The sequence below is a fragment of the Antechinus flavipes genome, chromosome 5, assembly GCF_016432865.1.
Source record: "Antechinus flavipes isolate AdamAnt ecotype Samford, QLD, Australia chromosome 5, AdamAnt_v2, whole genome shotgun sequence".
Lineage (NCBI taxonomy): Eukaryota > Metazoa > Chordata > Mammalia > Dasyuromorphia > Dasyuridae > Antechinus > Antechinus flavipes.
The window spans coordinates 28,314,117-28,337,679 of NC_067402.1; the positions used below are offsets into that span (position 1 = coordinate 28,314,117).

At 40.6% G+C, this 23,563-nt stretch overlaps 1 protein-coding gene across 2 annotated transcripts in view; it reads right to left on the bottom strand.

Annotated features, from left to right (window-relative positions):
* Positions 1-1,826: 1,826 nt before the first annotated feature.
* The window catches only part of NR1D2 (nuclear receptor subfamily 1 group D member 2), a 46,289-nt gene continuing 24,552 nt past the window's right edge, over positions 1,827-23,563 (bottom strand). The window contains exons 4-9 of one of the 2 annotated variants that reach the window (XR_007954400.1): positions 22,719-22,863; positions 20,367-20,998; positions 17,621-17,806; positions 8,088-8,298; positions 3,250-5,396; positions 1,827-2,862 (exon numbers count right to left, since the gene is read on the bottom strand). Coding sequence is in view for 1 of the 2 variants with exons in the window: in XM_052001820.1 (XP_051857780.1) it covers positions 5,200-5,396; positions 8,088-8,298; positions 17,621-17,806; positions 20,367-20,998; positions 22,719-22,863 (1,371 nt within the window). In the remaining variant the exon portion in view is untranslated. Of the gene's footprint in view, positions 5,397-8,087; positions 8,299-17,620; positions 17,807-20,366; positions 20,999-22,718; positions 22,864-23,563 lie in introns of both variants that reach the window. The other variant, XM_052001820.1, reaches the window with a different exon arrangement.

Consider the following 23,563-nt stretch of genomic DNA (forward strand, 5'->3'; position numbering starts at 1 on the left):
GTGAAGCCCACTATGCCCACCTTCTTGCACTGTTCCAGGGCAGCTCTTGCTGAATATTTTAAACATTAAAATATTTATTACTATCAAATTGGTGATTAGGAGAGAATGAGATTATGCTTCTCACTGATGAGAATTACTCTTCTTGTATATGCTAGCTGCAGGAGACAGAAAAATTGAGGAAATAGGTACAAACAAATGAGAAAAATTAGACAGGTGTAATATAAAAATAAATGGAGGAAAAACTTAACACGCTGAGCAATAGTCGAGCAAATAGAATGAAAACACCAGGGTGAGACCACCTAAAGAAATGGAGGTTTAAAAAATAAAAAACACTGTGAAGGAACAAAGAAGGAAAAAGCCAGCAGTAGTTTCCCAAAGCTTAATTAAGAATGATGAGAATATTCAAGTTCACTGTGTAAGAAAATGTGATAGAAAAGCTTCTGTATGTGAGATGCCTTTGGGAATTGTACCTAAACTGTCCTTCTGGAGAAACTGATCCTGATCTCTTCCTAAGGCCTAACTCCTGGATACAAAGAAAACTCCTCTTTGTCCTGTCATCACAGGTTAATCGAAGAAGCAGTCTGGATACCTTCCCTGACAAAACTGGTTCTCACAATAAGAAAAGAATAGTTACTTCTAGGACTGACTCGTACAAAAAGAATTAGAGACTTATGGTAATTAGCACACTTGGCTAACAAAGCCTGGTTCAAAGCGATGTCCTAAACACTGAGAGCAACTCGGAACCAAAGGAGAAAACAGAACAAATTTCCACCCACTTCAATTATGATCAAGGGATTAAAACCAAATCTTAGAAATGGATGTCCTTCTGTGCTCATAAAAGGCCCTTCTGCTGACTCTACATTTCTCAGTGGGTCAAATCCACCGGAGCAAAATAAAATCAACCATCTACTGAGCTTGGTCAATGTCTCCAGCTGATATATGAGTCCGAAGCCCAACAAAATCATATTTCCTTAAGGGAATTTTCATCCAAATCGACAAACTGCTTCCAAACGGTTTTGTTCTGCCAGGAGTCGATCCTAAAAGGACAAGATGTGCACAGCAGAGGCCTCAGGACACACAGTAGGCACTCTAATTTTATGAACCACCAAGATCTCCTCAGTAGCTGGGCTTTAAACTGGGATAAGGAGGCCCAACCTGACTTCAGAGCAGCAGCACAGCATAGGTCAGAATAGTAACTTTGGAGGCAGATGTTCAAATCTCAACTGTCACATTAGCTGTGTGATCTTAAACGGGACATTCATCCCCCGAGTTTCCTCACCCGTAGAATGGGGATAGGAGTGGGCTAGATCAGAGCACCCCCAACACACCCAAATGTGGCTGAATCAGATTAAAATAGAATTGGGAAATGTTTAACAAAATGTATAATCATACGACACAGATGATGCTATTTTTTAAAAACTAAGTCCAAATGGGGCCTGCAAAGATCATTATACATGGGTTGGTGGCCCCCATTTCTATTTGAGCCTGACACTACTGGGACTGAAATCACTCCGGGGACCCCCTGGCATTTCTCATTTTGGAATTCTTTCCATCTTGTGCCCCCATGCCAAGTACCTTTCCCCACCCCCAGCTTTCTTTCATGTATTATCTTTCCCCAGTTAGATCGTTAATGCCTCAAGGGCAGGAACTGGCTTGTACATAGTAAGTACTTCATAAATGTTTATTAACTGTTTTACTGATTTCCTCACTTAAATAATTTGGGGTGTTCCTGCACCACAAGTCAAGACGTAGGTGTTAAGACAATAAGTTTTCATTACAAAGAGTTTTACAACAACAAAAAGAACTAGAAAGTCTCAAATCAAACACTTGGTTAGAAATCATATTTATTATCCGCCCCATCCCATGTACAGGCTACTATTCAGAAACACAGGATGAGATATTGTCCATGCCCTCATCAGTTATCATTTTGTCAATAAACTGAACCTGTGTCTTGTCTACAATAATGCATTTCTCTCATTAAAAAAAAAAAAAAAGCAAACACCCCAAAACCATTTGTCTTTCTTTTAATGCAAGGATAGCTTCAAGTTTTATTCCGGATCATATGAAGACAAGTTCCTTGGTTTGTCAGTCATGATTTCAAGATGCTTCTCCCTCCCCCCCTAAAAAAAATCTATATCCTAAGTGATAAACTCTTCTTTTACATTCAGCAAACTTGATACTGGAAAAAAAAAAACGTAACAATGGAGATAAGCAGTTACTCTCGTGCACAGTAATAAGTCTAGCTGATGTTTACAGAAAATAAATCAGATCTTATCAGGTTACATTAATTTCTTGAAATGTAGATTTGAAAGATAAACACTTAACCCATATCCATTACCTGGTCAGAAACTGTTTAAACCTGAAATTAATTTACTATCTGTCTTCCTCCCCCTCCCCCCCTTAAGAAAAAAGCATTTCCCAAGAAGACAGGGTTTTTTCTCTTTTTCTCAGCCTACAAGCTGACCCTCCCCACCCTGGGGGTCTTAGAAAGATACATGAAAAGCGCAGACAAGATTTAGTTTGCTGACATAATGAATGCCCTTAGTTTGCTGACATAATGCCCATATGTTTCTTAAAATGCAAAAGCAGAATTAAAATGTCAATGAATTCATACAGTACGGTATCAGTCAATCGGCGATGTCCCACCAACTGAGAAAGTTGTCTGTCCACATCAGCTGTCTTCTCAGCGTTTCCTAAGTGTAGTGTATGACCAGTGACTCGGTAAAAGGATGTGCTTGTAAAAACACTGCTGGCTTAATTTTGGAATTCGAGGTTTCGATATATGGATAATTTTCCAACACAGAAGTGCTGTGAGTGGCACCTTGTTTTTTTCATATGAACTCTTTGTTCATTTCCCATCATCTACAGGAAGAATTCATTCAAATAAAATGTCACAAGACAAAACACGTATCTATATACTTATATAGATGTATATATAGATGTATGTATATATTGAACCTAACTAAAATTTTAATAAGCAATACTTACACTGATCTGGTTATACATTCCTAAAGGCTTAATCATTTTTTAAGATACATTTGATAAAGAGGTGTATGCAAAAGGCAAAAATTCAGTATTAATTTGACCTTTTTTTTTTTCCAAACATACCCCAAAAAGCTGTGTCTACTCCCACAGAAAGCAAACCATGTCCTTGGATATCTTTAAAAGTAAGAAATCTCAAAAAGAAAATGAATGCTACCATGTAAAGAATTCACAGAAACTACATTAGATAGTCCATAAAGGTCATACCCAGTCAAAGGTAAATCCAATTATGGTTCTGAGAGATGGCATCCGGGACGTCGCCACCACCTGTAGCCTTGGAGCATGGAAGGGCTTGGATTCCTCCCCAGCTTGGTTAAGCAGTATTGTGGCAGCAGTTCAAATCCCAGTCACGATGCTGTAGAGCAGTTAACCAGACTATAAAATAAGGCATTTTGCTCACATGACACGACAGTAACAGGCGTATCAGTAAACCAGATTTCTTTCATCTTTTCACAATTTCACACAGTTCACAAATGACGAAAGGAATGGACACCTCTTTTTCAGACTACACCACTAAAAGACTCTTTTCGGGACAGGGAAGGGAGAACAGAAACACAAATCAGCACCTCCCATTGGGCGTTTTCTCCTGATAGCGGCAAATGAGAGGTCCTTTTTACAAATCAGAATTAACAAAATCCCAACAGTCTTGGGCATAGCATACCGCCTCCAAGTCTAGATGTGCACAGCAGAGAGAAGGTCACATTAGGCCACTGGATTGATACTTTCTAATTTTGGATTTTAACTCTATTTAACAATAAAACAAAATTTTTGTAGTGTAAAAAAAAATGGTCTCAGATTATGAAAAATATGCTATCAACATATTAAATACAATATTCTTTAAACTACAAGTTATTAGTTCTATAGAAAGAACCAACATTCTTAACCACTTTGCTACTATTTCTTTTTTTTTTTTCTTTTTTTTTTTTCTTTTTTTTTTTTAGCAGTGCTATAATAAGTGAATAGTGGTCAGCAGCTCAAATTTTATCAGCTCAAGCTTGGAATCTCAGCTAAATGGGCTGTTAAATGAACTAGTACCTTGGACAATTAATTTAATTCTCTTTTCCCAAAGGCAGACTCTAAAATATATTACTTAAGTTTGGACTTAATTGTTGCATGGTTATCTTATGTGTTCTTTAAATTAACAAAAATAGAGCATAAATTCAATCTGATAACATCTAAACATTTTTAAGTGATGGTTAATTCATCAGTAGGCAGGAAGTATACCTATTTGGTTCTTTTCATACCTCTATTTTTAAACCTCTTGTATGATAAACTTCTTCACAGTTTAAAATATTGTGAAGAAATATGTAAAACTATATTCACATACATATTTGTACACAAAATTATGTTATTTCATATATCCATAAACATGCAATGTGTGTGTATAGCTATACATACACATATGCATGTGCTCTAAATAATGAATGAGTTGGTGTAGACTGTGAAATCATTCCAAAAAAGTTATTTATGAGTAAGAAGAAAAATAATGCTTTATTTACATAGTGCCTATCTCCCAGGAGGTAAATATGCTTTACAGACATTTTCAAATTAATTCTCATGAGGCCCACTGTGAAGCAGGCAATGGAGCTATTTGCCCCATTTCCCACATGAGGAAGCTGAGGCCTAAAAAATAATTAAGTGGCTTGTTTAGGACCCCAAGCGGTGGCTGATGGCTGGGCCGGGGAGAGCCCATGGAGCAGCTGAATCCCAGCTCAATTCTCCATTCCCTAGAGTCACCCCTGCCTGCCTGGGGGTGAAACGGAGGTCTGTGATTTGGAATTTCCATGCAAGTAGGATAACTTCAGAGCCCACCTCCTTTTAATTGTGCGTTCTGTTTATACCACAGGGAGATGAAAATTCTTTTTGGTTTTGGCAGATGAAAAAAGCCTTAACATTCAGTGTGATTATAATTCAGTGTAGCTTCTCCTGTTTAAGAGCGACACAGCTGATTTGGTGTATATCATGGAGGACGCTGTCAGGTGCATTGCCGCATGGCTGAAAAGTTCTCAGTATTATTGCGTGATTACAGGGATCTCTAACAATCATGTAATGTCATAAGGGTTCCTCTTTCTCCACAGAGGGTACAAACCTATAAATAAGCATTTTAGCACAAAACGTACAGTCTGCATGAACCCGTCCATGTATAAATAAACAGCCCTAAGGGTGAACTTTAAAGGCCAAAAGCTCTTCAGAGTGCATGTTGTTTAAAGAACGCAGATCTGGCAACTTTAAAAGGAGTTTTGTAAAAATAGAGGCTTCGTTCGGATGATTTTTCATGATTAAGGTCCTTAACGCACGAATAAGGGTTTCTTGTAAAGCCTCCACAGAGTTGACATTTTCTATTCCTGATCGATCTAGTATGGGGGAGGAGAAGGAGAGAGGAGGCGAGAGAGTTGAGAGAAGACGGAGGGGGAAGAAAAGGGAAGACAAGGAAAAGAGGGGGAGAGAGATTAAATAATATTATTAAGTATTAGAATGTAATTCTTACTCACCAGACTTATTGATATAAAAAAAGGTTCTAAGAAGCCTGAACTAATATTATATTTACTAATCATACAATTAAGTAAATCTTAAATGAATGATTTCATAAAAAATAATCATTATATTAGAAACCAAGTTGTCATTTGGTAAATGAAATAAAATAGCATTCTTTACAGCTTTAGATACTTAATACAATAAAATATTCTAATTTTATAAACTGCTCTATCATTCTTGAATATGACCGTTTCTACTTGAAAGGTCTCCGCTGCTAAGTCACTCTGCCTCTCACCCCATGCAGCTCTCTCCTGCAGTAATGACAGCATTAGTTTCTCCCACCACGTTCACATCACAGTGCAAAAATAAACAAAGCTGTTTAACATCCCAAAGAGGCACAGCTGCTTTGGGACACCTTCTGATCCTTCTGGTATCCAACCAACAAGGAAGGAAAAAAGACTTCTACAATCAACCAATGGCATGCTCACTCATGCTTCATCACTCAGAAGGAGAATTAAAATGTTTACTATGTTGTTAAAAACCATCGTCATCATAAAATTCACTTTATTTTCTGTCCAGGCTGGAAGCACCTCCAGGCTTGGCTCTGCCCTGTTCTGCTCCCCTTCAAGCAGCCCGGGGCCCCTGTGAGCTCCTGTGCTCCCCACCCTGGGGTCGGATTTAGAGCAGCCCCAGGAAAGGCATCAGCCTGGCTGCCCTGCACATCTCCCAGGCCCCGGGCAGTCACTGTATCAGAGATCTTGGCTGCTAATAGGGCTCTTTAACATGGCCAACTTAGAAAGAGCTCACGGCAGCAGCACAGAAGACATCGCAATGACCCCTTGCAATGTGCAGTTACTGCTCATTCACCCCTCCTGTCCCTTGACTCTGGGTTCCCAGGTTACACAACAGCACTGGTCCTCCAACCTGTAGTCCAGAGCCTGAGTGCCCCTGGGGCACTGCCACCTTCTCCTCCACCCCAAGGCTCCCACGTGCAAATGTCTGCAGCTGAAAGGTCACCTCTACGTGGACAGCCCCAAACCTTCCTTGTATATCGGCCATCTCATCATATTCTGTCTCCAACTGCTTCCTGAAACATTCTGTTTCTGCCAAACGTTTCAGGCCAGTTTTCTGGGGGTGGGCCGGTGCTCCCCTGACTCCCTTCCCCAGCCCATCTCCTCAGGGAACTGGCCGGCACTTCTGCACATCTGGCTCATGCAGTCTTTGCTCCTAGTATCAAAGCAAAAGCTCCCCCCAGAGCCCCCAGAGTCCTGCAGGGACTCCTAAACGCATATGGATTTGCATCCAATCTAAAACCTGGGGTTTCAGACATTAGATTTACCATCTTAAGATTATTACTTACCAAAGAACAGTCAAGATCCAAGACAAATATAAGAGGCTTGTCAAGTTTATCTGGTGAATAAAGCACCTTTGGGCAGAATCCCTTGGTGGGATTATACCATGGTGCTTATTATATTCAGCAGTCACTTCTGGCAAGAGTTACCCCAACAAAGTGTGATAAATATGGCTGAAACATATGGTCCAGAGTGTGAAAGAACCTCATGCTCCCTCCCCTGACCCAGCTCTCAGGTCTGTCCAGCAGCTGGCCATCCCCCAGCAGGGACTGGAGCTCTGATGAGCCCCTGCCCCACCCACCCTGGCAAAAATTGGCTCGGACACCTCAGTGCCATTCGCTTTCTCTTCCTACATCCACAGGTCACAGGCCTAAGAACAGAGCATGCTGGGGTCCAGCACAGAGGTGGATTCTTTTAGCTCAGGGGACCCGCTTTCCCTGTCCAGAGCTGAAGATCTTCTCTGTCTGCAAGGCCCCAGTTTGGCACCCACTTGTTAAGCATATGCTACATTTATGTCATTGAGGTGGGAGGCACAGAAACAAAAGGTGGCCAGCCTGGTTCTCAAAGAACAAAGCCAGAGACCTGGGGAGGAAGGTGGATGGCAGCCAAACAGGAAGCAGGAAAATGAAAGGAAGAAGAAGAGGAGGGAGGAGAAGAGAAGGAAGGAAAAGAGGAAGGGGGAGAAGAGAAAGGAGGAGAAGAGGAAAGAGAAGAAGAGGAAAGAGGAAAAAGGAGAAGAGGAGGAAGTCTTTCTGGGGGGCAGCTGCTGGACATTTTGAGCTGACTAATACAACCCCTCCCCATCCAATCTGCATTCCCACAAGTACCAGATCTGGCTGAAAGCTGCATCAGTGGAACAGAGTAAGGACTGAGAATTACAAAAGTATTGTAAATAGTCAGCCAAACAGCAGGGAAGGACTCTGCAAGAACTAGGCCCAAACCTGTGAGGGATACAGCTTTCATTCCCACAAAAGACCTTAAAATAAAGTCCATGGTTCCCAGACCACACTACCTCTAGGGGGGCACTTTCCCCTGGCGACCACAGGCCCCAAGCTCCCTGTCTCTCTCTTCCTTGCCATGTAGTGACCCCGTGGCTTCCTTCTGCTCCTTCCAGCTCCTCAGGAGGAGGCTCCTGCTTTATCCTGGTATACCCGGGACCTAGCATAATGCCCACCATACAGCAGGCACTTAATAAATGCCTGTTGGTCAATTGATTACCTGCAGATACTAGGACTACAGCTGTAAATAAACTCATCTCCTCATCGCTGAGTTGTAGAGAATTTAGTTTTTCACTAAATTCAAACATGGAGTTGAGCAGTTCTCCAGCTCCCATTGAACGTAAATCATCCACGCTATACTTCTTTCCACTGAGAAAGGTCACAGTACGTTCCTTTGCATCAAACAGTGATGCGAACCGTACCATTAAAACCTAGCAAGAGAAAGAAAAGTGCTTTCAAAAATTCATTAATCGTACCAAGCAAGCCAGCTTAATGATGTCTAAGTCAAATAATAGAAACATCTTTAATATATATCAACTATGTAAAAATACTATTTTCAAATATCACTAAAATAAAAAGAATCAAAAGCATACAATAAAATTAGAAAAAAAACAAACAAGCAAATGTTTATAACCATTTTGGTTTTTAAATGCTACAAATAATGACACTGCCCAAAGAGAATTTTCAAGGATATGGAGCTAATAAACAACACTATATTCATTTATGAATGAAAATGGTCTACAATGAAAGATATCTGACCCCATTTTCTAACTCAGTATCTATGAGCTTATCCTTCTAGAACAAATACCATTCTTTATTTTCCTGCAAATTTAGGGAGTGGGGGAGGAATGAACCTTAGGAGGCAGAAAAATGCAACTTCTAAGGGAAATACAAGTAAGTTAGGTCAATTTTTTTTTTTTTTTTTTTTTTTTAGAAAAGACATGAGAGAGCGCACACTTTGACATCCAGGAAAACATACAAAACTTCAATCCTGCTCAGAGGGTGTTCCAAGAAAATTAACAAATTTCAGCCAGAAAAGAAAACATGTCAGCATGGAGGAAGGGTGGGGGAACAGCAAGGGCAGCTACTGACTGGACAGGACACACAATGCAGGGCACCAGATGGAGAAGAAGCCAGGCTACCGCAGGGTCTAAAATGACACCATGTTAAACACTGAGAAGCTATCTGGACCTTCGTGGCCCAAGCACGTCAGAAGCCAACATTATCACCAAGCCCTGATTCCTGGGCCTCAACAATCTGTCAAGGTAAAAGAGAGACTTCTCTTCCCATTGTATAAAAGGGGATGGAGGTAGGGTGAGAAAGCTGGAAAAGAGAAGGGCTACTGGATTTTAAAACAAAGGTCATTTTTGTTCCTTTTATGTTGTCAACAAATAGGCCGTGCTTTTTCTCACACAAAAAGACACACAGCACCACTACAGAGGAGCTGCTCAGAAATCAACCAGAGAAGCTCCTCTGGTTCGGGGGCAAGGGCCACAGCTGGGCATCCCTCTGTAAAAGCACAGAGGCGGGCTCCCTCTGCCCACAAAGGGCCGGGCATCTGGGTGTCCAGCACCCACCAGGAGCCTCTCCAAAGACCTTCGGCAAGCTCTGGGTATTCGGCTCAGCAGCAGGTCAGGGTCCTGGTAGGTCCAGATGCAGCCTTCCCCTCTGCAGATCCCCTCCCTGCTGCCTGCCAGACAGGTGTGCCCCCCAAGCTATGCACAGTTCCCCGAGAGCGGCCTTATCATCACCAGGCGGATCACAGACCTCTTTATTGTTGAAATGAACTGGCAGAGAAGGAAGGAGCCTCATCTCAGAGGAAGAAGCTGAACAAGCTATAAACGAACTTTCAAAGAAAAAGAGCCCAGGATTGGATGGATTCACAAGCAAATTCTCTCAAACATCCAAAGATCAATTAATTAAGCTTTCTGGGGAAAATAAGCACCCAAGAAAAACCCTGTAAAATCTCTTCTATTCATACAGATATGATCTTGAAACACAAACAAGAAGGAGTTACAACAGAAAAAGAAAATTAAGAGACCCAATATTCCTGATGAACCCTGATACAAAAATTTTAAATAAATTCTTAATAAAGAAGCTAAAAGATTATATCACAAAGATCATATACTATATGATGCTACTAGCTTCATGACAGAAATGCAGGATTGGTATAATATTAATAAGTAAAATTAAAATTAAAAATTGGATTAACCACATTAGTATCAATAAAAATCATGATTATATTAACTGATGTTGGAAAAGCTTTTGACAAAATACAAGTCATTGCTCTTAAAAACAATAGAAATTAGAGGAATGAATGGTCCCTTCCTTAAAATAGTAAACAATATGAATCTAAAATCAAAAACTACCATTCTATATACAGAGACGAGCCCTCTTCAATAAAATCCAGGATGAAACAAGAATGTGCATTGTCATCCTACCTGTATTTGACAAAGAAATAGAGATGAAAGACCAAAAAAAGGAGACTGAGGGAAGACATGAGGAAAAGCAGATGCAAAATCAATATTTTTGCAGGTGATGCAATGCAATGGTGCACTTATAGAACCCTAGAGTCAACTGAAAAATTAACTGAAATAATTAACAACCAGCAAATTTACAGCACATAAAATAAAATCACACAAATCTTCAGCATCTCTATGTATTCCCAACTAAACCCAGAGGAGAAAGATAAAGAAATTTCATTTAAAATAATTACAAAAGACATAAAAATACTTTAAAGTCCACAATCAAGAATCAAATAAGATATATAAAATTACAAATAACTGTTTATACAAAGAAAGACAGACCTAAATAAATGGGAAAATATGAATTGTTCGTGGATAGGAAGAGTCGATTTAATAAAAATTCTAATATTACCTACAATAATTTATTTATTCAATGTTATCACCATCAAACTAACAAAGAATTACTTTTAGAACTAGAAAAAATACTGCTAAAACTTAAATGGGGGCAGAAAAAAATCAAGAATTCAAGGAAAATCATGAAAGAATTGGAAAGAAGAGTGCCTAACAGCACCAGATCTCAAACTATACTAACAAAACAGTAATTCTCCCAATAATTTAGTGCTAGTTAAAAAATAGAGATAAATTTATGAAAGTGATTTGGTACACAATATACCAAAGGAAATGTATTCTGTATTCTAGTATTCATTAAACACAAAGATCCCAGTTATTAGGATCATGACTCATTATCTGACAAAAAAGTGCTAGGAAAAGTGGACAGCAACAGAAGAAATTAAGATTCAAAACCACACAATTTATTCTAAGTAAGTTATATATGGACATGTAATCTAACTATAAAAGGTTGCATCATAACTAACTTATAGGAGAAAGGGAAAAAAATTATTCATCAGATATATTGACAGAAAAAAGTTTATAATCTAGAAAGGGGATTAAGAAGGTCACAGAAGATAAAAAGGAATAATTTTTATTACAGAAAATTTAAAAGGTTTTGCACAAATATAATAATCTAAAATTGGAAAACAATTTTGCAGTAAGTTTCTGATCAAATGGGTGCTTATATATGTCTACATACATAAGGAGCTGATTCAAATTTGGGTAAGTCTCTCCCAATTAATAAATGGTATGAGGATGTAAATAGGCAGTTTTCAAGAAAAAAAATAAATAAGATACTCTATGGCTATCAAAAGCCATATTTAAAAAAAAAAAAAAAGTTCCAAATGACTAATTTAAAAAATGCAAATTATTAAAGTAATTCTGAGACTCTACACCTATCAGATTGACAAAGATAACAAAAAATGAAAATGTCAAATGTTGCAGGGATGTGGAAAACAGAAAAGTGGACACACTGTTGGGTCTGTGAATGGGTACAACCATTTCTGGAAAACAAATTGAAATTATACACAAAATGTTACTAATCAGAACAAGCCTTCTAACTCAGCTATACCACTCTTGAACTAATATCCCAAATAGACTGGAGAGATGGGAAAAAACATTTTTTGCACAAAAACATGTATGTTTTTGTAGTGACCAAAAAAAGTCTTAAACCAAACAAAACCAAAACAAAATAACCTGGAAACCAAAAGAACGGAATATGATGGGGCTATAAGAAATGAGGAAATAGATGATCTCAAAGAGGTATGGAAAGACCAATGCAGAATAAAATGAACAATTTAGAATAACATGAATATTATACAAATGAACAATTTTTAAGACTTTACATGCTAATGAAAAAAGAGACAAGCACAACCAGGAGAAAAATTTATACATTAACAACACTACAAATACAAACTTTGAAAAAGGCCCCATCCACGCATGTGTAGGTAGGTGTATATTTTTTTGTACAGTCAGTGAAGAAGCTTGTTTTGTTTAACTATTCATATTTACTACAGGAAACTGTTTTTTTTTTTCTTTTTTCCAAATGAAGTGGGAGATAAAGTGAATTCTTTTAGTGAAGAAAGAGATATGAAGTGTCCTGGGTAGCCTCCTCTTTCCAGTTGCAGCAGAGTAAAGGAGCCTCTATGAGAGACCACGCCACTAGAGAAAGCCAACCACAGCCACCATGACAGCCGGAGGAGAGGGGAAGGCTTGGACAGGCCAGCAAGGGCGCCCTGGGCACCGCGTGTCTGGAGGCAGTGAGGACCGCGGACAAGTGGCCCTTTTCGGTGACTTTCTGATCCCTCACAGCCACAAGATACTGAGGCTGAAGCTGCCAAGCCTGGTCAGAGAAGGTGCACGGAGGGGTCCCAGTGAAGAAGGCTCTCCTGCCAGGGATCACGAGGTCCGCCAAGTGCCCCGTCCTAGACGGCACTGTGTTAACAGCATCAAGTTTTGGAATACCGCAAAGCCCCTCAACAAGATTCAGTCACTCATGAGAGTCTGGCCCAATTGTGGGCAGAGTTGTGAACTGACCCACCCATTCTGGAGAGCAATTCGGAACTCTGCCCAAAGGGCCATCAGACTGCACACCCTGTGATCCAGCAGTTTCTCTGCTGGGCCTATATCCCAGAGATCTTAAAGGAAGGAAAGGGACCTACATGTGCAAAAATGTCTGTGGCAGCCCTTTTTGTAGTGGCAGGAAGCCGGAAACTGAGTGGGTGCTCATCAGTGGGGAATGGCTGAACAAATTATGATTTGTGAATGTTATGGAATATTATCGTTCTGTAAGAAATGATGAGCAGGATGATTTCAGAGAGGCATAGAGAGACTTACATGACCCTAAGCGAAGGGAGCAGAACACAAAACTGTGTGACGATCATTTATCATAGACTTAGCCCTTCTCAGTTATACAATGATCCAAGACAATTCAATTCCCAAAGACTTGATGCTGTCCACAGACAGAGAAAGAAGATGCTGTCCACAGACAGAGAAAGAACTGGATGGCGTCTGAATGCAGACCAAAGCATACTATTTCATAGCTCTTTCCCTTTGTTCTTTTTCTTCTTTCATGACATGACTAATGTGGAAAAATGCTTTATATAATTTATATCAAACTACTTACCATCTTAGGAAGCAGGAAGGGGAGGGAGAAAATTTGGAACTCAAAATTTTATTTAAAGGGGTTAAAAATTATTTTTACATGTAATTGGAAAAAATTAAGTACTATCTGAAAGGAAAAAGAGTTGAGCCTAATGATCCGCAGATGCAAAAGACACAAGGTCTAGACATCCAGACATGTAGCTGAATAGATAACACCTAGAGCACAGATCTTAGACCTAGGACACAGATGAGCAAAGCTAGGCCAGATCAGAAAAGGGAAACTGAATCAAAATGTCCTATGGAGGGCTTTTGGGAACCCCTAATTTATCCCTCAAAACCAAACCCCTTCTTTATAAGTCCAATTTGCTCCACTCAGGCTACATGGGAGAACATATTCAATGAAGAATCAAAAAGGTCCTGAAAAGCTAAGAAAGCCACAGTGTGAAAGCCCAGGCCATCATCGAAAAGGTGCGTGCCTCTGAGGGCAGCCACAGAAGGACACAATCCCTTTGGACCCATCACAGAATTGCCCGGATCCATGTGGTAGAGCAACAGATAGATACAGAGACAAGGAAGAACCATCTAGCACGCACAAATAGCCAGGGAGCAAGGAGGAAAGTTCTGAGGGGTCACAAAAGGGGAAAGAACAAAAGGAGAAAGAACTCTTGTTAACAAACTAAATACATCCAACAACAGACACAAGCACCAGACTGACAGAAAGCCTGATGTCTCCCTAGAAGAAATGTCCAAAGTCACAACAGACTACACAGTCCTCCTTTTCCCTCTCCAGTCAGCAGCCAGGCTGCCCCCAAACATCCACCTTCTACGGCTCTGAGAAGCCGAAGCTCATCCTGACAAAGCATCTGAAGGGAGGGAATACAGGATGTCTGGAGGACTTGGGAAAAGGACAACAATGTGAATGGGCAGCAGATTTTCTACCAAAGCAAGACTCTTTCCTCAGTCAGAAATTATCAGAAGGAGAGCCCTTTGTCATGAATTCATCAACAGCAGCATTTTTGTAGCTGGAAATGATCTTTTCCTGTAAAGAAAGTCTCTGAAATGCCAAAGAGCAATGAAGCTGACAAATGCCCAGAACTGTAAGAGCTCAAGTGTGGAGGCCTGAAGAATCCTTGAAAGACATGGACAAAGTCTCCATGTCCTCAGAAAAAAGAGCATGACTATGCAGTGGGGCCTGGAGCTGATCACAGACAGCCCTGATGCTGGACAGCTGAGGTGTCAGCAGCTCAAGGAAATTCCTTAGAAAACTATCAAGAGGATCTAGACTTTTTCCCCAAAAATGTGCAGTGTCAAGAGACTACGTGTCAAAGAAAAATACTCTAACACAGTGTTTTTAAATCAAATACCACACAAATTGATCCAAAAACATCTGACTTCAGCTTCAACATTCTGCTCAACCATATGTATATACACTTTACTTTCACCCAACAACCCAAACCCATTGAAAAACGCCCCACAAGCCAGCTGGGCAGGGAGCCTCAGGGAGAGTGCCAGAATGGCCCAGGAGAATGTGTCAGCACTAGCAGCAGGAAGAGATATGACCAATTCTACTTGTTTTTCTGACCCTCTGCTCTTGATGGAGAGAACAAAGTCCAGGGGTCTAACAGGAGAGGCTGAAAGAACATCCCATTAACAGCCGGCTCTGTGAGGCATAGTGGGCAACTGGAGAACCATTCTCTTAGGTGAGCTGGGTGTTCTGGACCCCAGCAGAGCTGGTGGAAGGAGCTGGACGTGAGGACGGCCGGCCTTGCAGCACCAGCCAACTCTTGTCTCGGTGCCTTTGTCCTGGGGGTTCCCAGGACTGTTCTCCTATCTCACTCATACCTCATAAAATTCCTGGTTTCCTTCAAAATTTCACTCAAGTGCCAACTTGTACATGAGATCTCCCTGCAGCTGACAGTTTCTGTCTAGCTACTCTATGGATATTTGGTGGATATCTATATGTCTGTACCCATACATACAATGCTGCCTTCTCTTACCTCCACACATACTCTCAGAATGGAAGCTCCTTGAGGGCATAAAATGCTCCAATGCTGTTTGTGTCTCTTCAGCAATTAGCCCAGTGCTGGGCACGTAGGAACGGCTTCCTAAATGCCTATTATTGAACTAACTTGTGGTCCTGAGCACACATACTTTCTTTCTTACACCGAAATGTGAAAGTCCCTATGTGCTCAAATTTTTAACCAGAGTTTAGAATTTATCATCTGCAGAAAACTGACAATTTGTATATATGTCACATATAAAAAGGAACCTTCCCTCCAATTCCTAGGGGAGAGTCAACTAATGAACTTTTATCAAGTCTCGGTATAAGATGATATACCAGGAGACCCAAATGGTGAACAGACTAACAAAAATGAATATTATGCTCCTGGGGACAGCAGAAAGGGGTCTGCTTGGAGATGTGTGAAGGAAGGCAGTGGAGGATATTGTATTACTACTTTCTCTTTTTTATGGGTTCCACAAAGTGGGGCGAGAGAAGAACTGTGTTAACCCTGGGACTGATTGTGCACGGAAGGAACCATGACTGGGGTGACTGGGGTCCATCATCACAGAGCCCTTCTATATTCAGAGCTGCTAGTAGAACGCTGGTATAAGAGTAGGTCTGGATGCAGAAATAGGGCAGCAAAGCTTGCCAGAATGATCAGAAGTTGGCTAAAAGGCTGGTCAAAGGTGGAAGCTAGAAAAGGTCTGAGCAGAAAAATAGTCCAGACTTGACATGGAAGGATACATGAAGTCTCCATTTACCCATCTAGTTTCATGGCCAGAATGTACTTTAAAACATACCATCTTCAGGATAAGGCAAGAGAAGATGAGGAAGAGGAAGATAAAGAAGGGCCTTTATTTTCGATACAACATATGGAATACAGCCCAGGATGTGCCAGTCTACAGGACTTTTTTTTTTTCAGTTTTCAGTTTAATCTTCATCACTTTAAGTCTACACAATCAACAAACAATACCTCAAGTGCTGTGTAGCTTTTTCCAATTTCCAAACTCTAAGTACTCACACTGAAAATTTAACAATCTGCTCTCCAAGACTGAGCTAACTCCAGACACACCTGAATTTAGACCTAACACTTGCCAAGTGGATGCCAATAAGAAAACAGGACAGAGTGACTGTAGAAATAAATGTAAGACCAGTAAAACAAATAGGTGTGTGCAGGAGGACATCTAGGCTTGTGGTGCCCTCCCGCTTCTCAAGTCCCCAGCCTGGCCAGCCAGGCCTTCCCCAACACCAGGTGCCAGGGCCCACCTCCGACATCTCTCCTCACCTCTATTTCCTGCCTTTCCTTCCTTTCAAACCCAGCTCAGATGCCAACTTGTCCACAACCCCTTTGCTGAGGCTCCTGATTATTAACCCTCTCCCTCCTCAATCCACATCACTTGGCATTCATCAGAACTTCCTCCTCATGGGCTGCATGTTACAGCCTCCCTAACAGAAAGGGGCCTCCTGGAGGACAGGGACCACTTGGTTCTGTCTCTGCACCTCAGGCAGCGCAGCCCTGCACAAGGCAAAATGGCGTGCATGGCAGGATGACGCCAACTGCAGGAAGGTGGCCCTCAAGCAGCTGCAATGGAGCAATCTGACCTCCGAGCAACATGGGAAGGGACTCAGGCACTGTGCACTCCCCACCCTTTTAACAGTCACCAGGTCTGCCATGGACCCAAAAGCGTCAGGTGGTTATCGCCCCCTTGCTATGTATTTCCCAAAATTAATGATTTCATTAATCTTAAAGAGCTCCCAGGGAAGAAATTCCCTCTCCCAAATCAGCACCTGATCTAGGGCTTATAGAATGAGGATTTGGCATGGAACAATGACAAGTTAAGAGACTAATTCCAAGTCACACAGGTAACCCATTGAGGGCTACAAACCACATCAAGAACTCTGATCCACTAACACAATGACCCAACACAATTTTGAAGGACTGATGAGGAACCAGACTACCTTACTGCCTCCTTTTTGACAGAGAAGTGAAAGACTCAAGAAGCAGAAAGATACATTTTGGGGCACTAAGAATTTATTTTGCTTGATTTTGCTGATATATCGTGAGGTTTTGGCTTTTCTTTTAAATTAGTTAAAAGAAAAAGGAAAGAAAATAAATGTCTATAAATTGAAAACTAAAATCAAAAATTAAAATACACACACACATAATATAATATATATATATATTATACACATTGAACCCTGACTTGGGATCAGTCAATTAGCAACTAGTATTGTCTTGGAAAGTTACTTATTAATAAAAGACACAAAACTCTATGAAACACATGGTCTCACCTCAAAGGTCCCTGCCTTTAAAAGGTTGACCTGGTCATGCTGGGAAAGATCTCTGAACCCTGGGATTCGCTTTGCAAACTCAACCACTTCTTTCACAGCTGGAGTAAAACTCATGGAAAATTCTTCCCAGATTTCATGGCCTGATTTATGAGGATCCACATATGGAGACTTACTCATTGGACATACCTAAAAGAAACAAAATAAAGTGACTTTTTTTTAAAAAGAGAGAAATTAAAAAAAAGAAAATTCAAAAATCATGATTCTTAGAACTGTATCACAAATTATCTCACTCCTCCCATGCACATGCACCTTAAAAACTGCTAACAATTAACTCTGTTTGCTGTTTATATTGCTGTAGAAACTCTGATGAGCATTTAAAATTAAATACCCAATATGAGTCACCCAAGAGTTACTCCAGTCTTGAGTACTATACCAAGCTTCTATTCCAATAATGATTACACTGACCCAAAAGTCCAGTTTGTATATGGCAGTACTTTCACAGTTAGAGAATCAGTCCTTTGCTAGAAATAGGCTGAGCAGTTTGGAGTGCTTCCAAGGAGATATAGGGAATAAGCCTGTGATTTCACTGGCTTAGAAGGAAGAGATGTAAGGGAAAAAAGGAAAGGAAAAATAGGAAGAGGGAAGGAGGAAGACAGAGAAGGAAGATCCATATTGGCTCACAAGTTTTCAATGGATCCCACAGAATGTCAAGGGAAGAAAGAAAACTTTCTTCCAACATAGTCATTTATTTGCCCACACCAGACGGCTGTATTTGTGCCTTTAGCCATCTCTGGTATTACAGATAGTAATAGGATTTTAAATAAAGGCCTTTAGATTTCTTTTCCACAATGGAAAACCAAAGCAAAGTAGTAGGCCCTTTGAACTACAACGTATACCCAAAGTTGATGTTTCAGAAATCATGCAAGGATCATTTATGGGTAAGTGAGCTTCCCTATAAGAATTAAATTGAACACCTTGGAAAATTCAATTCACTTCTTAACCTGGATCAAAAGAAAACAAACAAAAAAGAAAAAGTCATCATCAATGAAAGCAGTAGTTCTGCAGTCAGAGCAGTCATCCAGTCTATTGGGCCAGTTCTCTGTTTGCTACCTCAAATCAAATAGGAATGAACCTTACAGGGAGCAGCACACAGACTTAGAAAACCACAAATTAACATAAGCTAGGTGGCAATGTATGTTTCTTTCTTTTGTTAACCATTGCCCAATTCCATTTTCAGCTGCTGCCACCTTCCAATCTCTGTGTCTCCCAAGAAGAGCCAAAAACCTCGGTCTCCTGAACAACAGCAGGACCAGTGCTGGATCACTCCCTTGTTCATCAACCACTGAGGAACCCAAATGTGAACTTCTACATGCTGGAGAGAGAAGAAAGTCAGCAGCTGGCACCTAAAAACAGACAGCCCCAGACTGCGGCCGATTCCCCTTGATCCTTTCTAAGGACCAAGATGCACACTTGCAGATAGTTCTCTGGCTGTGGGAAGTGTTACAATACAAACCCCAGGAACTTATCCCAAGCTTTGAAAGGAGCTGCTCAGGTAGGTGATTCCATGGGGGAAAAAGAAGACATGCAATTAGAAAACAAAAGACGACAGGCTGGCTGGATGGTTGGCTGAAGAAAAAAACAAACACTGACCAGGGATGACATGGATTTTTAATATTTCAGGATCATAGCTAGTCTGGGGAGAATACTGCATGTTCTTTGAGGAATTTGTAAAGGAAGAAATATTGCTAATGCTCTCCATTCTCAAAAGCTGACTCCAAAAGGACATACTTCTGAGAGAATCCTTAAGACAGATTTCATTAAAATAATTTTAATTCTCAAATAATAGAAAATCTTAGGCAAATTCTGTATCTAAAAAAGTGATTATTTTGTTGACTGTTTTTAGAAATGAACTTTGTAGGTGGTGGGTTTGGGAATTTGTGTGAGGTCAAAGGACAATATCTTAAAAACACCATTTTTTGAATAAACAGTTAATGTTGTGTGCAGGACTGCTTTTTCTGTAATAAGAATTTTCCCTTAGAAAAAAATCTGGATTCATAAGGGTAGAATGCTAATAAACTGATCCATCCAGAAATATTCAGAACTTAAAAACATTGGCTCTTCCAAAACATTTTTCAGTTACAGAATAAGAATGGTCCAACACTGATCCAGCTGATGAATCTGAAACAAGACAATGGAAGTACTAAAGAAGAGTAGGAGAAACTGACTTTTTCTCTCCTCATAGGAAGCATGATATAGTAGTGAAGTGTTGATAGTAGTGTTGGTGGTATTGTGGTAAATGCAATTGTTATAAAATGTAATTGGGAAACGTTTAATGAAATAAAGGAAAATATAATTCAACACAGATAATGTTAATTTGTGGTTTTCTAAGTCAAAGGCCTGACACTTAGTGTCTTTAAAAATGCCTTATGTTCTAGGACTTAAATTTTAAAAATCATTTCCAAGAGAAAAGAAAGGCCCCCTTCATGATTTATAATTTGCATGAAATCCTACTCTTATCCAATCAAATCACATAACTACCTCTAAACCTAATGAAATCAAGTTATTAAGCAGTTGAAAGAGGTTTGTTAAAAAACTAAAGTCTGACCTAAAATCCTATACAAAACTGGTGCCAGAAATCTCTCAGATCTTTTGAGTCCAGGCACTACTCACTAAATCACAGTAAAATTAAGAAAAAATTGAAGTTTCCTTAATTTAAGGAGAGCAAAAATGATCAACACCACTATACCAGATGCATTCTTCCTCCAGTGTTGCACAAGTAACTATTCTTGTTCTCATTCTGAGAAAATCCATCAACTGGTATTCGATCGCATACTCTTTGAGTATAGCCATTGGAGAAGTTCATACAGTGTCCATTTGTAATGCAAATGGAACGCCCATTTGGGTAATGCATGATGCTCCTCCCTTTGTACTGTCCGCTGAGGTGCTGCTGGCTTTCCGCACTGGGATAATGGCTGCCTCCAAGCCCGCTACTACAATGGTCGTGATTTAAGTTATACTGCTCCAGGCTCTTTGGAATCCTTTCTCCCCTGGGATGCTGAATGACCTCAGCGGAGTTCTCCTGTTGTTCTTGGTTATACATGAAGGTATCCTGATGGGCCCTGGTCACCATGCCAATTACTTCTTCTTTTGCAAAATCTGAAGGCGGAGGAGAGGGACTTTTCATGTTCTCCTGTTGCATCTGAGGTTTAGGCCGCAGCTGCTCCTGGGCAGGTGAGGTTGTCTGCCCATGACGATCCACTAACGCTTCACTCTGCAAGTGACCACTGAACTGGCTGGTCATCATGGTCTTCATGGCACTCTGCATTTCCATCAGCATCCTCTGTTTTTCACGTTTAGGAATTCGACCAAACCGAACAGCTGTAGAAGAGAAAGATATCTAATTCTAATTTAAAATGCAGCTGTTAAGTCAAACAAACAAAAATAGTTCTTTATAGCAAGCATTTAATTAGAAACTATCTTATCTCCATGCCCCTAAAACACATCATTATAAGTTTGATGGTTATGTAGTAGTCAATGCTATACACATGTGTATACAAGTGACACAGTCATTACAAGATCTGACTTTGAAAAAAGGAAGCTCTAAATTCAAGTCCTACTTCTAATATACATGGCTATGCGACCTTGGGCTAGACACTGAACCATATAATACTCTAAGCACCTATAGAAAGGGTGCTGCCCTGCACTGGCTGAGGGAATGTCCTCAGCATGGAGTTCCCGCTGCCAATAAGTCATCAGCCCAGTCTCTATTTCCCTCCCATGCCAGCTGAGTGGCCAGGGGGCTCAGAAGTCAGCCCAGTGAGGCTAAGAAAGTCACTCTGCTCTGCTCTCATGCCCTTCCCAGAAACCTTCCCCTCATCAAATCACATTAATGGCCTTACCCTTAACACCTAACACCAATCACATAAATAGCATCTCAAAGAAAAAAATCAAAACAACAAAAAAGATCAATAAAAATGGTTATCTGAATAGATTCTAATAGATTTTCACAAAAATTAATGGAAAAAATAAGACTATTCACACTCCATTCTTCTAGTATCCATAGTCTCGATATCTACCCTGTTTTCTAAGAACCCAGAGATCCTAAAGGAAAAAAGAAAATAGAAAAATAGAAAAACTTCTATTCTAGTGCTTATACATGGATCATCAGTATTCAATATATTTATTCAGTGAGAAATCTCTAAATTAAACTAATTGCAGTCACTGATATTGGCATATTCAAAGAAAAATTTTGTTTTATCGGCCCTTTTGTTTTATCGGCCCTCACCCGCTACATAAATACATTCTCTTCTTTATCAATTGTCACCCTTGTAATGTTCTGGGAATGGTATTAAACACCCCAGCCCAGATCTTCAACTAATCACACACACATAGAACACCAGAGTTCTTGGAACTCACAATCCCACAGCATTCAAATGTCAAACTCTGTTCTGAAGAGACTGCTTGATGCAATGTCACTTTTTGCATTGCCAGTGTACAAAGATAACCTGAGGGTTGTCTCTGGGATAAGAGATGCATAGGTTCTCCCTTAGTAACCCTACTAGTCATAGCTTGGTAGAAAGCCCACGCCCCACCCTCTGTTGGACTACCCTAAGAACTGAAGAGGAAAAGAAGAGCTCACTGCAGATCATGACTAACGTGGATCACTCAGCTTGTGTGGGACATTACAAAAATCATCTGGATCAATGCCTGCAAACTATAGGAGCTCTTTTATATTTCTTTCCACTCTGTGTCTACTTTCCAAGCACCTAGATTCTAGCAATTCAAGTCCATTCACATGAGAATGAACTCTAGAGAGATTAAGAGTCCTGAGGTCTACAAGAAATCAAGGGCTTCTTAAAGAAGCATCTGCAACAAAGACCCAAAACCTGATTAGAAAACAAGTTATTTGGGGAGAAGCCAAAGAAAATTATATTTGGACAAACTTAGCATGGGACAGTAAGAGAAGTAAGACATAGGCATTTCTACTTTCAAGAACTGGGAGCCTCAGAAAAAGCTCCAAGGGGCAAGGCTGGGCAGCCTGCAGAAGGTGCACAGAACCACGGATTTCTACAGCTGGCCCCACACTAGGAGAACTTACCGTCTCGTGACATTCCAACAGACAGACACTTCTTAAAGCGGCACTGCTGACACCTGTTCCTGTTCATCCTCATGATAGAACAGTTCTCATTCTTCAGGCACTTTTTATACTGGATATTCTGCTGAATGCTTCTCCTGAAGAACCCCTAAGAAGAAGGAGATACAAACAATTACTTTTAAAAACCAAAATATGTTCTTCACAAGAACTTCAGTATTGATCCATGCTGGCCCTCATCAACAACCCTCTCACAGAGGCGTCTACAGCCCTGAGAACATTTCAGTTGGGGATGGAAGGAAACTGTAGAGGGACACCCGAATGCTAAAAGCCTAACCACACAAGGATGTCCCTCACAAGCACCAGATCTCCCTCTTTCTACATCCACTCCCATCCTCACTCGAACATCCCCAATCAGGGAGATGGGGTGATGGCAGGTATTTCAAGATCAACTACACAGAGATGCCAAGAGACATACAATGATGGTCTTCCTGAACCTCCTGGAGTGCTAGCTATCTGATGAGCTACCCCACCTGTGTGTTCCAAATTCCCTCATCTACATACCCTGGGTAGGTAAACGTGCCCCCCACTCCCTGCTCCAAATCCCCATTCATTCTAAGCAAAGAAACCCCAGAGGGCAGGTGGCTGGAAGGGACCAGAGAGTGCAAGATTTCATTGGACAGCTGAGCAAACTGAAGCTGGTTCAATGGCCAGACCAAGGTCACATGACAGCACAAGGAGCACCTGAACCTTGGACCTCTGTTTAAACCCCATATCAGCCTCACACTGTCAGGCTAGTGAAAGTGCACATTACAGTTTGTAGCAGCTTTTTGTGGTAGCAAAGAACTGGA